The 12,915-nt window shown below is 46.2% G+C and overlaps 1 protein-coding gene across 2 annotated transcripts; it reads left to right on the top strand.

Annotated features, from left to right (window-relative positions):
• Positions 1-265: 265 nt before the first annotated feature.
• On the top strand, positions 266-3,627 carry LOC123066015 (F-box protein At5g07610). 2 transcript variants are annotated; one of them, XM_044489195.1, is made up of 3 exons: positions 266-544; positions 643-1,767; positions 2,453-3,627. In XM_044489195.1, exon 2 carries the CDS (start codon positions 663-665, stop codon positions 1,752-1,754), a length of 1,092 nt encoding a protein of 363 aa, XP_044345130.1. In that variant the 5' UTR covers positions 266-544; positions 643-662; the 3' UTR covers positions 1,755-1,767; positions 2,453-3,627. The 2 variants fall into 2 exon arrangements, with proteins under 2 accessions (XP_044345130.1, XP_044345123.1); XM_044489188.1 differs by lacking the exon at positions 2,453-3,627 and having other exon boundaries at positions 643-2,001.
• The last annotated feature ends 9,288 nt before the right edge of the window (positions 3,628-12,915 follow it).

The raw sequence follows: 12,915 nt of genomic DNA, 5'->3' as shown, positions 1-12,915 counted from the left end.
TCACTAGTGGGGATGAATGTATATAGGATATGTTTGAGAGTTTCAAAACTATTAGGAATTTTTATTTTTCTATCTGTTTCTTTATTTTTTTAGGGGTGAAATAAAAAAAACATACTAATTTTCATCAAGAACATTTTCTATAAACTAATTTTTATTTTTCAGGGGTGAAATAAATAAGCATATACTCGTATCAGTTTGCTTGGGCCGAGACGGAGTTTTTAGGCCTAAATGCTATAGGTCTGCAAGTGGGTGGGTAACCCCAGAATCAGCCCACCATCTGGGCGCTTGAATCCTAACCCCAGAATCCCATTCCTCCGTCGGCAGAGGTTGCTAGGTCGGCGGCGCTGCCACCGGCCACCGCTCGCTATCTCCGTCGCCGGCGCGGCAGATCCTGCTGGCAGATCGCCGTTCCCACTTCATCTCGTCCGCGGCACGGCACCGCCGGCGTATCTTGACTAGCTGCCGCGTCGGAAGGTCGCCGCCGCCGTGCCGTACCGATCTGCCACGGCGGAAAGTCACCGCCGACGCTTCCTCCTCGTATCAGGTACGCAGAGTGAAGCAGACATAATCCACCATCCCTACCTTCCTTCATCTTCTTCCTGCATCTCTTGACCATTTCTCCATTGAATCCGCGTGCCTCAGGTGTCGTTCTTCTGCTCGAGATGCGGACGGTGGCTAGCCTGACCGACGACCTCCTCGTCGAAATCCTCTCCCGTCTCCCCGTCAAGTCGCTCCGCCGCTGCATGTGCGTCTCCAGGACCTGGCGGGGCATCATCTCGCACCCGCACAACCAAAGGCAGCTGCCGCAGACCCTCGAGGGTTTCTTCTACATGCCCCGCAGCGAGCCGGCGCCAGCTCCCAGTTTCACCAACGTCACCGGGACAGGCCGCCCTCTGGTCTCTCCTCTCTTTGATTTCCTGCCGCAGCACCAGAGCATCTTCCTGCTGTCCTGCTGCAACGGCCTCCTCCTCTGCCGCTGCTGGGAAGGCCAGGACGACTTCCATTACGTCGTGTGCAATCCAGCCACGGAGGAGTGGGTCCGGTTGCCTGACTCGATCAATGCCGGCACCGAGTGCATGGCACGTCTGGGTTTTGACCCAGCCGTGTCGGATCACTTCCATGTGTTTGAGTTCTCCGAGGATCACGACATCAGCCAGCCCGGAATGGAGGTGTATTCCTCTGAAACAGGGGAATGGGTTCACAAGGAGAACGGATGGATTGATACAGAAGATGATGAAGCATTTGTTTCCCTTGTTGGTCATCACTCGGGAGATGTGTTTCTTAATGGCTGTCTGCATTTTCTCACCATGGATGATGATATAGCCGTGGTGGACACCGAGGGGAAAACATGGAGGAAGATACCTATCCCTGAACTTTGCACTGTTGATCTCATTCAGAAATCTCAGGGTTCTTTGCATTTTGTCAGTTTTCTGGAAACTGATGAACGTATGGTTGAACTGGTGGTTTATGTTCTTGAGAACTACCTCAGTCAAGAATGGATATTGAAGCATAGCACCGACGCTTCATATATATTTGGAGAGAGAGAGATTGATCTTATACAGGGTTTTCAGTGGGTTGCAATGCATCCAGACTGTAACATCATCTTCTTAACTGTGGGGTGGGATAATACATTGGTCTCTTATGATATGGATCATCACAAAATTCAAGAGATCTGTGATCTTGGAGGAGACGACAATCCGCGATATCTGCCATATGTGCCATTGTACTCTGAGTTACAAACTCTGCACGCATGACATAAAAATTGAGGTTGGTGCCTTCATAACGAGCGGATCTTCAGTAGTAGACAAACCTTCTTGCTATGGAGTAGCTTGCTTGGCATGTTAGCTTAATCTAGTTCCTATTTTCTCATTGTAGTAGTGCCTATTAGATATGTGCTAGCTTGTGGAGCATATGTCGGTGTCCAAATTATGCTTGTGATTATATACTCTCGAAGGAGAAATTAGAAATGAGAGTGCCCCTTTTTATTTTTAAGGATAATAATTTAGAAGTAAACAATATCAGGTCCATTATTACTGAACATGGAATTTGGATGCGAAAACATCAACTTGGTTATTCAGTCTTAGGAGTTGTACTACAAATCAACTTGCTGTCCTTGTCTTCAGTACTCTTTACTCTTTAGAAGGATGCAAATATGGGTAATTGGGTAGTTAACTTCAATGATGGCAGCGTTTCTTGTCTTGTCAAGTAAGTAGTATATGCTAGTGTGTTAGCTTACTAGCTGTCCTAATGAGCTCGTTTTGTGGTATCAATTCATCTTTAAGCTGCCCTAATGTATTGCAATTTCATTGAAATGGGATGTTTTTTTCCTACAATTGTTTTACCTCTGTTCTACACATCACATGTAAAAGTCAGACTTTTCTTTCTTCTTCTTTCTTTCTTTCTTTTGACACATTGTGGTTATTGAGTCATCAAATGTTCATGTGAGAGAAAGGAGGCGGGAGGTGAGGAGCAATGGTGGTGGCCTTGATGTGGCTATCGGAGAGCATGGAGATGTCATGTGCCCAAGGTGACCAGGGAGGGGCATATGAAGGAATCATATAACAAGGCTTCCGTGAATAGCCACGTCGGTGAAGATCGCCTGTCATGACCTGGCTAGTTTAAGCTGAACTTTGTGCTAGAAATTCAGAGTTTTTTCAGAGCAATTCTACTTGAAAGAGAAATGAAATGGTGAAAAGTAAACTGAAAAAGAAAGTGTCGTTGTCGGATGTTGAACAACGACGCATGTCAGTCTGGGAGACGTCTGATCCATGAGCGTTTAACGGCAACAATGGCAGGTTAGACACATGGTTCACCGACCTCTCGACTAAACAAAAGAGCAGCGTGTTTGGAACCGAGGCAATTTGGGACTAAATTAAAGTAGCTTCTGAGCTTAAGAACAGAGTACACTGCACAGCTTTTTTTCAGGTTCAGGCATCAAAGAAATGCAAGAGGGGTTTCTGAACAGTGGTTGCAGCAACAAAAATAAATTCTTGGCAAGGAAGGCGATCGAAGATCGTAGCATGGATGGCATGTAGCCATTTCCAGGAGCAGCATTGAACCAAATAATTTCTTAGAAGATTGTTTGGGCATGATATCCTAACCTCTACTTGCAGACTTCAATGAACAGAGCAGCATGTTTGGTTGGTAAGTTTTCAATTGTCAGCCTGCTTGGTCGTCCAATAATACAGTCTGTGTGATCAATGCCGAAGATTGTTGTCGCATATTGGTGCCTGATGAGATCTTCGGGATCTCTCTTTTGCCTGAAAAATCAAGACCCAGAGACAGATCATTTGCAGCAACAATGCTTGCAGGTAGGCAACTTCCCTGAAGCTTCTCAGTTTTGTGGTCCAGTGCTCCTGGGTATAGGAAACACTTATGTGGCATGAGGATTTTATTATAGCTGGATATATCTTAGGCAAACTGACTTACCAAGGTCTGCCAGAAAGCATTAGTTCCAGGAGCAAGGATCATTATTTTGTGTGCAATCGCTATGTATCATTAACAAGAATGCAAGTGCAGTTTGCAAAACTGATTGGTTAAATTTCTAGGTACGAGGATAGTTTCCAAAATATTGCACGAAAAATAATGCAAGTACAAAATTTCCCCCCAAAACACTCGTGATAATGCTGCCAATTTTCTGAGTAAAGATTACTGATGTAATTCAGGAGTCACAATTGGTACTACATGTAGACTTTTATTTGGTTGTGCGCACATAGCCATTTGAAATTTTGACAGAGACACATACACACCTCTAGGTCTCACCGGGATATTTCAGTGTGCAAATTTAAAAAATGCACACCCTTGAGATGGCCTTGTGTGCGAAACCACTCAGATAACTGATCAAATCGAATGAAGCAAGAGCAAGATGCCCCAAATTAAGCAATTAGATTGGTAGTCAGAGACTCATATTCACGCTTCATCGGCATATGTAGATAAAACGAAATGCCAGGGGCAACCTTCTTTTCTTGAGATCATTCACTTGTTGTGATAGAGCAAATACACAAGTAGTAATATTCCAACACCTGGCACGTCAGCACATGTACAACCTTGCCATTGCAGGACTTAGGAGCACCATACCACACAGAAACTTCCATCTGAACCAACCGTCGGCAACATCTATCTGAACCTCTGAACTACCCTATGTCATGTACTAGTATGTACTCACGCACCAAAGAATTTGTCAAGCCTAAGCTAGGAAGAAGAGGAATGGGATCAAGAGCAGAGGAGCATGACGACGCATCGGCGGATGATGTAGAGCCTGGCCTTGTGCTCCCTCAGCATCCTGCTCAGCCCTCCTGACCCTGATCCTGATCCTCCCCGGTGCTTGCTGCCATGGCTCTTCACCTTGTGCTCCATCTCGAGCTTGCTTGCTCGATCGCTGCTGAAGAGGAGGAGGAGGCTGGTTGAGCTAGGTGAGCAGGAAGGCTCTCTGTTCTTGCACTGCTAGTACTGGATGTAATGGATGGATCTGTGATCTGTGGCCAAGTCAAGCGAGTGTCAAGCGCTTATATAGCAGGGAAATGGCCGAACGGGAGAGAGAGACCACACTCCCACATCATCTCTCCACTTGCAAGTATAAAAAACCTGATGAGACATTGGGCAGGGAGATGGGGATGCCCCTTGTAGGAATCGAGGAGCCGCCTCTACCTCCAGGACGCGGATCCTCTGCCGTGCGGCAGGGTGCCGTTCGGCGATTGACAGGTGGGCTCGCTGTGAATCAGCCCCACATGCTAGTGTCCCCAACGGCGTGTAACGTACGTCAGGGAGCTGCTTCCATACCTCCACGGGCACATGCTGCAGCGGCAGCCTCGCCCAAGTTGCAGCGGGTTCCGATGACGCTCCAGGGGGCAAATCGCCTTGTGGACAGCCAAAAAGGGTCGCTCTTGACACCTAATCCATCGGTTGCACCCACGATTAGGGATGCCTAATTCCCCATTTCCGTTAGCTTCTTTCTCGTTTGGGAGTGGATCATGGGAGTGGGTGGCCAGGCTAGGCGCCTTTCGTTGAGCAACTGTCCGGTCGGAGTATATGATATGCTCATGTCGTCCTCAAATTGGAGGATCGTTTTATAATGCATGATGACAATGCTCTGACTAGCTTCCACTGGAGTAGCAGTAGTCGGGGACCGGCAAGCAGATAACCACAACAAAGAAGTTTTTTTTTTTTGGAAACCTTGGTAGTGAAAATTTATAGCATTGAAATTGTTGAAAATGAAATTTAAATATATGAGAATAATATTAAACCACATTCTCACCATATGACGGTACAAAACCTGGAGATAAATGGAGGGTGGATGAATGTTAGGGCATCTCTAGTAGATCCCTCAAAAGTTATATTAGAGGGAGAAATTTTAGTTTTGAGGGATTAAGTGCTATCTAGCAGATCCCTCAAACCATCACTTTCTCTAAATTTTGACTTTCTATCCCCTAAAAGTTTCCTCAATTGCCTATTTTTAGTCTAGAGAAGCCACTTCTCAGGATAGTAGGGAGATGAACAGTAGCCCCGCCTCCCCTCTTCCCCCACCGTCTCTCGCCACCACGACCGCCACTAGGCAACGACGGAAGACACAAACCTCTTAAAGTATGAAGTATCTAAGGCCCCTCACCTCACATTGCAAATATGTTAATAGCAAAACCGACCATCGAGGCCCACGCAAAATTGCCAAGCAGGCACCGCGACACATCACTTCTCTCTCCCGTGAGGCCGTGACCCGAACCACTACTTTCTATCTTATGAACCAACACACGACGACACTGTCGATGACAACTTGGTAGCAAAGCGTGGCAGCCACCGACTTTGATGGTGACTGTGTGCAACTGTTATAGAGGGGACTCGAGGTGGCATGCCCCTCTCCTCCCCTTTAGGCGACTACAACTTGATGCCGGGTCGAGGTGTCGCTGGCCAGGCCTCAAGGCGATGGCAATGCATTGGAACGGGGATGATCAGATACACATATTTTTTTCCTATTCTTATCCTCTATTCAAAGCCCAACCAAATTATATTTTTTTTGTTCATGTATTAGCTCCACAAACTTTGAGTCGCCACCTCCGAGCCTGGTCGCTGTTGTCACCTCCAATTAGTGGCAGTCACTGCAACGTTTCAACATATAAGTCGTGGTCGTCCCAGTCACTGTCGAAGACACATTGAGGCATGGTTGTCATAGTTGCTGCTCGAGACATGTTGAGCCGTGTCCACTGCATTGAGGGAGCGTCCCGGAGGGCCCAATCGCCATTGCGGTCACCGCCGCAGAGTTCCATGCCCTTGTTGCTGACAATGAGGGAGCGTGAACAGGCGTCACAGATGGCCCAATCGCAGTTGGTGAGGGATGGGGTGGGAGCTCGGTGTAGCCATCATCGCCTCGCTTCACTTCCAAGTTGTAGTCGTCAACGCCATTGTGGAGGCAACATAAGCTTAGGGAGAGCGGGCGAGTCTGAATAAACCTGGTTAAGCATCCTTTGTGCTATGTTGTTTGCCAAGTCCGAACTGATGGGTGGGCCCTGAGAGTCAATTTTGCTATTTGCATGCTTTAGCTGTCTTAGCTGGAGATAAGGGTCATTGTGTATCACTACCTCAAATATGAGGTTTCTTGTTGCAAATCCTAAAAGTTGCGATAAAATGAAACTATGGCCCCTGTAGTTGTGCTTTTGTGCTATTTGATACGGTCTAAAATCCAAGAATATTTGTATGTACAAGAATTATAAAATATATGCATGACATCGACATCAACTAAGAAAAATCAGTGGATCGCTTTTTATCGCGCCATGAGTGATCAAGCATACCGTACGAAATAATCAAAATCCTTGAAGATTTTATGTGTAATGTGGCAATTGCTCTCTATCACTGCAAATTGGACATAAAATGAGATGAATGTAGGTATGAGTTTAGTTACCAAAATATTGGAATCACAAGAATGCAAGTACTTGAAAAAACACGTGTCAATGCTGCCAATTTTCCGAGTAAAGCAGTCGGCATCACAGAAATATTTACTGAGATGTGTAGAAAAAGTTGAATGCCAGGGGTAACTTTTTTTTTCCGAAGAAAATGCCAGGGGTAACCTCTTATTTTCTTGAGATCATTCGCTTGTGCTGATAGAACAAACACGCAAAGTGACATTCCAACACCTGACACATGAGTACATGTACAACCTTGCCATTGCAGGACTTAGGACTTAGGAGCACCATACCACACCAAAACTTGCAGCAACATCTATCGGGACCTTCTAAACTACCCTATGTTATGTCCTATGCTATGTAGTATGTATACACGCACCAAAGAATGAGTCAAGCCTAAGCTAGAGAGAAGAATCAGATCAAGAGGAGAGGAGCATGACGACGCATCGGCGGATGATGTAGAGCCTGGCCTTGTGTTGCCTCAGCATCCTGCTCAGCCCTCCTCCTCCTGATCCCTTGAGCTTGCTGCCATTGCTCTTCACCTTGTCCATCCTGAGCTAGATAGGGCTCAACAGGAGGGTGGTTGTGCTTGTGCAGGAAGAAAGATCTGCTCTGCTCTGCTCTAGTGTTCTTCCACTGCTTTGCAGGATGAAGGCTCTGCTAGTAGTAGTATATTGGATCTGTCTGCTGTGGTTGTGGCCAAGTAAGTGTGAAGCGTTTATATAGCAGGGAAGTGGCCAGATGGGAAAGGACACACTCCCACATGATCCTCACGTCTTTGCCTACTTGCGCGTATAAAAAACTGATGGGATGACATTGGACAGAGAGATGGGGACGGGGGCATATGCATATACCCCTTGTAGGAAGTGGGGGGCTGCCGCTACCTCCACAGCCACATGCAGCGACAGCCACGCTCAAGTTGCAACGGATTCCGATGAGGCTCGAGGGGGTAAATCGCCTCTGGACAATGGAGAAGGGTCGCTCTTGACAGCGAATCCGTCGGTTCCGTCCACGGTCAGGGATGCCTAATATTCCACATTTCCACTTGCTTCTTCAGTGATCAGTGGGCGGCCAGGCTAGACGCCTTTCGTTGAGGAACTGTCCGGTCGGATCTTGGAATGTAATATATGCTCATGTCGTCCTCAAATTTGAGGATCATTTTATAATGCATGATGACAATGTTCTGACTAGCTTCCAATGTAGTCGGGGACCGGCAAGCACATAACTAAACACAAAGATTGTTTAAGAAAACATATGTAGTTTTATTCATTCATCCAACCATTACAAGTTCATTGTTTTGGATTCAAGATCTAAAAAAAGAAATGTGTGGCAAGTAAGAAGTTTGCTTCAGTACACCCTCTAAAAAAGGGTTATAATATTTTAAGAAAATTATTGGTGTAGATTGAAAGTTAACCTTTACTAAGAGCAACTCAAGCAGAGTCTCTGTATGGTCCAGAACTCCATAATAGCTGTCAATAGGGAGATTAAGGAGCAAAAGGCATTCTAGCAGAGTCGCCATATGGAGCACACCCCATCCAACAAAATCGTATAGAGTGAAGGAAACTTCACGTGGTCCCCCATCTCATCTCACTAGGGATGGAAGGAGATTGGGGGAAAAGATATCTCATGGACGGGTGGGTCCCGAATTCTGGAGGCTGAGATATGACGACTTTACATATGTAGCACACTTCATATGCATTGTTGAGACTTTGCCAGCGTTTCTTACAAGGGATATTATAGATGTTGAAAACAGCCCGTGGAGAGGGGAGGGGGGAGGGGATGGTCAACCTCGAGAAGCGTTCGACACCTGTTCCTCTGTGATCGTCGCTCTCCTCGTACCCCTCATGGAAGAAAAGTGCCGTCCCTCAAGTAAGTGCTAGAATCCAGTCCATCCTACTTCTCATGTCTTCATCTTCCATCAAAGCTAGATGGAGTCTCGCTGTCTCATCCTCCAATTGCGGGATTCAAGGGACATGCCAACTTATTAATTGCCAAACAAGTTAAGAGATTTCATTTTTTGTGTTATATGGATAGGCAGAAAAAAAAAACCTTTTCAAACATTTTTAGGGTAGGAGGGGGGCGCGGGGGGGGGGGGGGGGTGTTGTATGAAAGCGCACCTCACAAAAATAATTTCTACAATTAAGAATTACAGTAAAATCTCTTGGAGGCATATTCTTAGTGGTATCAATTTTCGTAAGACAGAATACTCCGAAGACATCAACAAAGAGACTGTAATTGGGCCAAAACATCAATACTGCCACTCTTTCACTTGCACAAGCTTGAGTACCAATAAAGGTTTATGAAAGCTCCTATAGTCACCCATCCAAAAAGATGGGAAGCTATGAGCATTGAGCGGACTTGGAGTGGGGATGTCGGTATGATTCCCTAGAAATGCAGGTCATCAAACGACAAGATATATGCTATGTTGAGAAAAGATTCCAACTCCATAAAGAATGAAACCAACAAAACCAACATGGCACAATAACATTAACCCATCAGACCCGAATAATCAAATCTGCGAGGACACATGCCTCCTTAGCTCTATGACACTTTAAAGAACGCAAAACTCTTAAAAATATGAGGAATCTGATATACCCCCACCTCACAACGCCAAAATGGTAACTAGAGGCAAGGGGACCGAAAGTCACAAACCCTAATTCTCATACGCTTTGCTTCCTTAACATAACAAGCAAGGGATATTTATGACTGGCGTGGAGTCAATATATTTTTAAGTCCAAATAGGGCTCAAAACTTAGTTTTCCTACCGAAGCATAGCCCAAACGCCTAGAAGAAGCAAAAAAAAGATTGTTTTTTGACATTTTGAAAGAAAATGGGTAAAAGTATTACATTCTAAAAAGTATAACATAGAACCGCAAATTCAGGGATCATAGTTTCACTTTAACACAACTTTTGTGATTTGTAACACGGAACCCGTTTTTGAGGTAGTGATTCACAAATAAGCGATGTGGATAGCAAAAGCAACCTAAATTTGACATTCAGGCAGTGCAACACACCACTTCTCTCATGTGGGTTGAGTCAAACCGCTTCTCTCTCTTGTGACCCAAACCACTTTTTTCTATCCGTGAGCCAAACCACGATAACGGTGTCAACGAAAACTTGGTGGTGAAGCGTAGTGATCGCCGATTCTGGAGGCTACTGCAACGGCTGTCCACCACTGGTATGGAGGGAACTAGACATGGCATGCCCCTCTCCTCCCCATTAGGCAACGATGGTGGCGGCTACAACTTGGCGCCAAACCGAGGCATCGTTGGCCAGGCCTCAAAGGCGACGAAAATGCATTGGTACAAGGTTGATCACATACATATAATTCCCTTTTTTTTGAACATAGGATGAAATGAACCATTTAAATTTGTAGGTGTGACGTTAGTTTCCAACAAACAAGAATGCAAGTACTTGAAAAAAAAAATACACATGTGACAATGTTAACAATTTTCTAAGTAAAGCAATCCAACATCGCAGAATTATTACTTAGAAGTGTGGATAAAATGAAATGCCAGGGGGTAACCTTTTTTTCTTGAGACCTCATTCACTTGTGCTGATAGAGCAAACACAGAACACTCCAACACATGACACATCGGTACTTGAACATCCTTCCATTGCAGGACTTAGGAGCACCATACCACACAAAAACTTCCATCCAAACTAACCGTCAGCAACATCTATCTGAACCTCTGAACTACCCTATGTTATGTAGTATATACACACGCACCAAAGAATCTGTTAAACCTAAGCTAGAAACAAGAATCAGCTCAAGAACGGAGGAGCATGACGATGCAACGGCGGATGATGTAGAGCCTGGCCTTGTGCTGCCTCAGCATCCTGCTCAGCCCTCCTCCTACTCCTCCTGATCCCTTGTGCTTGCTGCCATGGCTCTTCACCTTGTCCATCCTCAGCAAGATAAGACAGGGCGCCTGAACAGGAGGGGGATTCTGCAGGAAGGCTCTGCTCTGCTCTTCCACTGTATAACAGGAGCGTGATATCTGGATGGATGGATCTGTGTGGTGATGTGGTTGTGACCAAGTGAATGTGAAGCTCTCATATATAGCAGGGAAATGGCCAAAACGGGAGAGACCACACTCCCACATGATCCTCAGTCACAGCGCTGCCAACTTGCGCTTATAAAAAACCTGACGGGACAGGGAGAGACATTGGATAGAGAGGATGGTGACGGGGGCATATACCCCTTGTAGGAAGTGGGGAGCTGCCTCTACCTCCACAGCCACATGCAGCGGCAACCTCTCTCAACTTGCAGCGGACTCCGATGACGCTCCAGGGGGCAACGATCGCCCCTGGAAAGCCAAAAAGGGCTAGTTTTGACACCGAATCCGTCGGTTCCATCCACGATCAGGATGGCTATTTCCACATTAGTAAGGATGGATGGGACTGGGAGTGGGGTGGCGCCTTTCGTTGAGGAACTGTCCGGTCGGATCTTGAAATGTAATATATGCTCATGTCTCATGATAATGTTCCTGTCAGAAATCCAAGCTGAGACTTTGTTTTTTGACTAGTGTGTGATGTACTTCCTCGGTACAGTGATCTAAGCGCTCTTATATTTCTTCATAGAGAAAGTTTTTTTTAAGGGTCTTCACAGAGGAAGTTCTAAGTTTTTTTTAAGGGTCTTCACAAAGGAAGTAGTTAGGAACCAGCAACCAGATAACCTAAGCAAAGAAGGGATATTAGTTCATATGAAGCACTATCGTGCTTTCACACTTTTGACAGACAACAACAAAAAAGTCGAAAAAACCAAGAAAAATTGAAACAAAAATCACAGGGAAAAAACCCGGTTAAACCCATGAAACCCAAGAGAACCCCCAAAGAAAACCATCTCAACGCGATAAGAAACAGTGTGTCCTGCGGCGGCACGATCAAAGAAAAAAAGACGCCAAGCAGAAAAAAAGATGAACACAGACAATAGAGCAAAGGAGACACCCACCCAAAACAGAGACGAGGAGCTGCCCGACGGCGAATTGAACGCTTAAAGAGGCCGAAGAACACGACAGGCTGCACATTCATGTAAGAAGGATGAGACCGGAGATGTGTTCAGCCGTTGCGGGGGCTATGGGCAAAGAGCACAAGGGAGCAACGAGTACAAGGGAAAAGGAAGAGGGTGGCCACTTGCGCGCCATCCTATATGCAGCATAAAACAACGAACTTATAGCAAGACATAACCGCCTTAAGGAAAAGACCGAGCTACCCTTGCGGTAGCATTCAGATATGGCTGGGGCCTGGCCAACCAGCTAGGTCGCGGCCGCACCCATGTTTGGATGGCCCTCTTCGACCACCGGACTCGTGGCTGGTGAGAGCGAGGCAGCCCGACAAGAGGCCACGAGTGCTAACAAGTGGACCTAGTCTCAACAATTGCACGCCATTGCGACCCTAGCCGGACGACCCTCTCCAACCACCCAGCGCGTGGCTGGCATGAGCAGCACAGACCGGCAGGGGTGACCACGCGCACCTGTCTAGCCCAAGCAAAATAGGTTGGCTTGCGCGACCAAAGTAACCGCTCACAGCCGGGCCTGGACTACCCCTCGCATGAATGACCCCGGCGACTTGGACCATGGGCTCGCATATTGGATGGCGCCGAGAGCCCCCGAGAGGCATCTTTTCAACCAACAAGGTGTTCTCATTATTGCCGGCATCTTAATGCTCATGATCAGGAAAACAAAATCTCTGCAATATTAATAGGGGCGGAGCCAGGGGGACGAGCACTGCCTGCTGTCACCCCTTTTTTTAAGAATATAAAGAAAGATGTATGTGGTGGGACCCACAAATTGCTTACTTCAGCTTTTATTTCTCCTCTCGGACCATCTCACATGGGCTCATAGCCTACCCTTATTTTTTTACTCATCACAACGTGACAATTGCAACATGGCAGAAGAGGCATAGGTCTTCTTTTCTATGAGGTACGATGCGATGGTTTCAGAACCCAGTAGATTCAGCTGCGGACTATTGTTCACTGTGAATCCCTCTAATCTCAGCCGTTAGATTTATGAGACCAGTGGCT

The sequence above is a fragment of the Triticum aestivum genome, chromosome 1A (assembly GCF_018294505.1).
Source record: "Triticum aestivum cultivar Chinese Spring chromosome 1A, IWGSC CS RefSeq v2.1, whole genome shotgun sequence".
NCBI classification, from domain to species: domain Eukaryota; kingdom Viridiplantae; phylum Streptophyta; class Magnoliopsida; order Poales; family Poaceae; genus Triticum; species Triticum aestivum.
This window is presented reverse-complemented; position numbering and strand designations above follow the sequence as displayed.

Excerpts from the sequence above, each read along its gene's own strand:
- LOC123066015 (XM_044489195.1), top strand. The coding sequence starts at position 663 with ATGCGGACGGTGGCTAGCCTGACCGACGACCTCCTCGTCGAAATCCTC.